The sequence below is a fragment of the Propithecus coquereli genome, unplaced genomic scaffold (genome assembly GCF_000956105.1).
Source record: "Propithecus coquereli isolate 6110/MARCELLA unplaced genomic scaffold, Pcoq_1.0 Scaffold18, whole genome shotgun sequence".
NCBI lineage: Eukaryota > Metazoa > Chordata > Mammalia > Primates > Indriidae > Propithecus > Propithecus coquereli.
In genome coordinates this window covers 11437761-11441407 of record NW_012142745.1, presented here as the reverse complement: position 1 = coordinate 11441407, position 3647 = coordinate 11437761, and the positions used below count along the sequence as shown (strand labels likewise).

At 35.2% G+C, this 3647-nt stretch overlaps 1 protein-coding gene across 1 annotated transcript in view; it reads left to right on the top strand.

Annotated features, from left to right (window-relative positions):
* TRIP12 (thyroid hormone receptor interactor 12) overlaps nt 1–3647 on the top strand; it is a 196259-nt gene that overhangs the window by 103101 nt on the left and 89511 nt on the right. Inside the window, exons 7-8 of the mRNA XM_012642477.1 lie at nt 2078–2161; nt 3328–3423. Of these exons, the coding sequence (XP_012497931.1) occupies nt 2078–2161; nt 3328–3423 (180 nt within the window). The remainder of the gene's footprint in view (nt 1–2077; nt 2162–3327; nt 3424–3647) is intronic.

Sequence of the window (3647 nt, the reverse complement as noted above, 5' to 3'; positions counted from 1 at the left end):
AAAAGAAAAGAAAAGAAAAAATATTAGCCAGGCAAGTAAAAATAGAAAAATTTAGCTCGACGTGGTGGCATGCTCCTGTAGTCCCAGCTACTTGAGAGGCAGAAGCAGGAGGATCAATTGAGCCAAGGAGTTTGAGGTTGCTGTGAGCTAGGCTGGCACCATGACACTCTAGCCCAGGCAAAAGAGCAAGACTCCGTCTCAAAAAAAAAAAAAAAGAAAAGAAAGAATGAAAGAAAGAAAAGAAAACCAATTATTTTATTTGTTAAAACTTTGTATTTGCTTTCCACATAGATGGAAGTTTAAGAGCCATTTTAACAAACCCAGTCATAATTGTACCCGGCAACAGTATTTGTTAACAGGGTTTCTGTATAATGGGAAGAAATAACTGAATTGAAATTAAAAATTACTGTTGAAGAATATGTTTGAGTTGTATAGTTCTTAAGGATACACTCCGTGAAGTCAGACTGCTTGGATTCAAATCTCTGATCCATTGTTAGCTATTTGACTCTGGGCAAGTATAGTCAAAGTCACAAAGCCTCTGTTTCCACGGGTGCATGATGAAGCTCATAATACCTCTTTGTATAGTTATAAGGAAACATATAGACAATGTCTGCGTATAGTAAACATTTAATAAATGCTACCTATAAATAGCATTATAGAGTACAGTTATTGTTTCATTTTTCTTCACCAGAAGAGCAGATTTGGCTAAACCTTGATACCCTTTTACATTAACATTTCTGGTTAATCTGTAGCTATAAACCTTCGGGATGGGAGTTGCCAATGTTTTTTGTAAATGGTCAGATAGTAAATGTCTTGTGCTTTATACGGTTTCTGTTGTAAGTACTCAATTCTGTGGTCGTAGCATTGAAGCAGCCACAGACATATGTAAATGAATGAGTACAGCTATGTTCTAATAAAATTTTCTTTACAAAACCATGTAGTGGGCTAGATTTGGCCTTTGGGCCATAGTTTGCTGACCCTTTTCCAAACCATAAATTTTTTAAAGAATTTTCTAAAAATCCCAATGAAGTTATAGAAAATACTTAATAGAAGGTGATGAAAGATATTATGAAAATACCAAGTTGATGGCTTGTGTATTGGCATCTCTTTCTTCAGAGAAACTCTTTAAATTTACATATTATTCACATGCCTCTTTAACAGTAATGACAAAACTATTGTTCCTGGCTTGCATTCTGCCATTATCTGTGGCGTATACAGGGCTTAATGTATTGTGGATAATGTGATCGTATGTAGATCTATCATCTGTGTAAGGGGGGAAAAAGTCCTTTAGAGCTCAGTAGACACTTAGAGGCACAGTAAAGTGCTAGTCTTGCAGGGGAATATATTTTCACCTCTTGGTCAGATTCATAATACAATCTACCTCTATTAGCTCAGACGGTTTTTGGTCGGGGTAACATTTTTGGGTAGTATAGTAGTGTCCTGAGTCTTAACTCTTGATTCTACACTAGTTTTGACATCTTATTGCCCTCTCTCTCATACTTCATAGCAATGTTTTGCAGTCATCTGTTAGTTATAATATCTTTTCACACTCTTGAAATTAGAGAAACCAGGTAATGATTGTATCAAGTCCAAAGTCCAGGAGTAAAGCAGACTTAGAAGGCACACATCTGCATAGAACATTTCCCCCAATTGTCAGTTTAGCTTTTAATTATTTTTGTGACTAATTGGCCATCTATTATATTAATACATCACAGTGGTTTTAGCAGTATTGTCTTTATTGACCTTCAGTAGAGGAGTTCAGGACAAGACTTTATTTGAGAGCACTTTGAGAGGCTTAAGAAATTTGTCAAAAGCCATGTATGAATGAAATGCAAAGGTTGTATTTTTATGCTTGTTTAATACTAAAATAGTTGAGCTACACTTTTGTTTCAAAACCTACAGGATGAAGTCTAGAACAGCTGATTATGCAGTAGGAAGATAGGTTTAATTGCCTTTGTTTATTGTAGTCCACAAAACTTTGATTTTTCTTTCTTAAGATAAGCCAGACATAATGAATTTAAGTGCTCCTCTCCTAACCCTTACCTTCTATGCTCCCCACCCCCACACCCACCCCCAGCCTCTAGTTCTGTTGCAGGGGCTGTTGGCATGACCACCTCTGGGGAGAGTGAATCAGATGATTCCGAGATGGGACGATTACAAGGTAAAGACAGTTATTGAGCCTGTGAGAAGTGAGAAATAATTACCATGAGCTGCCTGTTCCTGCTGTTCTTTGTGGAGATTAATTCAGATAAATTCATTTGAGCATAATCTAACAGTTGCCTGTACCTTGAGAAAAGCTGCTTTTTCTTAGTGGTGATTTGATGATTTAGGATTAGAAAATGAGTTATCTTCCTCTTCCTTTTTTATTGTTTAACTAGACAGAATCTTACATAGCTTTGTTTTAAAAATTTTCTTTATTGTGGTTAGATGTGTAGCTGATTTTAGTAATAAATTAAGAAACAACTTCAAAAAGGAATAGCTTTAATGTATTGTTCTCCAGTGCCTGATAACATTATGAATGCATCTAGTAAGGTGTTTTTTGGCCATGTTCTTTTGTCTTTTTGATCACTTCTTTTAAAATGAATGTATAGTATATACATAAACTCCAGATTTTTCAGTGTTGTAAATGCTTTTATAAAAAGTAGTCTTATATTAATACTATGCATACACTCCTTACAAATGGATGGGTATATATTTTTATCTCAGATTATTGATTTATAATAGATCCCCAATGTGAGGCTTATGAGAAATATATTATTTATATGTCAGTTTCAGATTGCTCTTAAGATCCTGAGGGAACTTAGAACTGTCTCTTTTTGACTAGGACTCTTAAGAACACATAGTTTTTCTCACTTTTTGGAACTGATAAAAATACTGTTAATGATAAAAACAATGTTACTAAACTGATAAAAATGTGCTATTTTCATAATGTTTTTATAAAGGGTCTCATGACCAATATCTAATTGGAAAATAATGTCAGAGAGAAAACAGGACAAAGGTGCTTAACATATAATTTCTTCAAAATATATATATTTACCTTGAGCTTTTCTTGGACTATTTACATAGTTCCTTCTGGCACTGATTTTATTATTTCTCCATAAAACCATACTTGGAGCTAAGCTAGCACATGTGTGTTTTAATTTATATTAATTACATTAATATATTAGGGTGGTCTTGAAAATTTAATGTAGCTTCTCAAAGTTCAGAATGGAAAGTAAGATTGGCTAAGTCAGTTAATTGAGATGAATCAGTTACTTGAAATTTTTAGATAGGATCAGTTGCATTAAATCAACTCAACTCTTCCCCCTGCCCTTCTTTTCTCTTTAGCTCTGTTAGAGGCCAGGGGTCTTCCTCCTCACCTGTTTGGTCCTCTTGGTCCTCGGATGTCACAACTTTTCCATAGAACAATTGGAAGCGGAGCTAGTAAGTGAACACTTCAAAATATTTCCTTCTTTAAAACCCCTTGATAATTAGCTAACTGCTATTTTTTCTGTTTACCTATTGATGTACCTGTTAGGAAGTTTTTACGAACTTTAACTTATTTTTAAAAATAGGGCTTGGGCCGGGCGCGGTGGCTCACGCCTGTAATCCTAGCACTCTGGGAGGCCAAGGCGGGCGGATTGTTTGACCTCAGGAGTTCGAAGCTA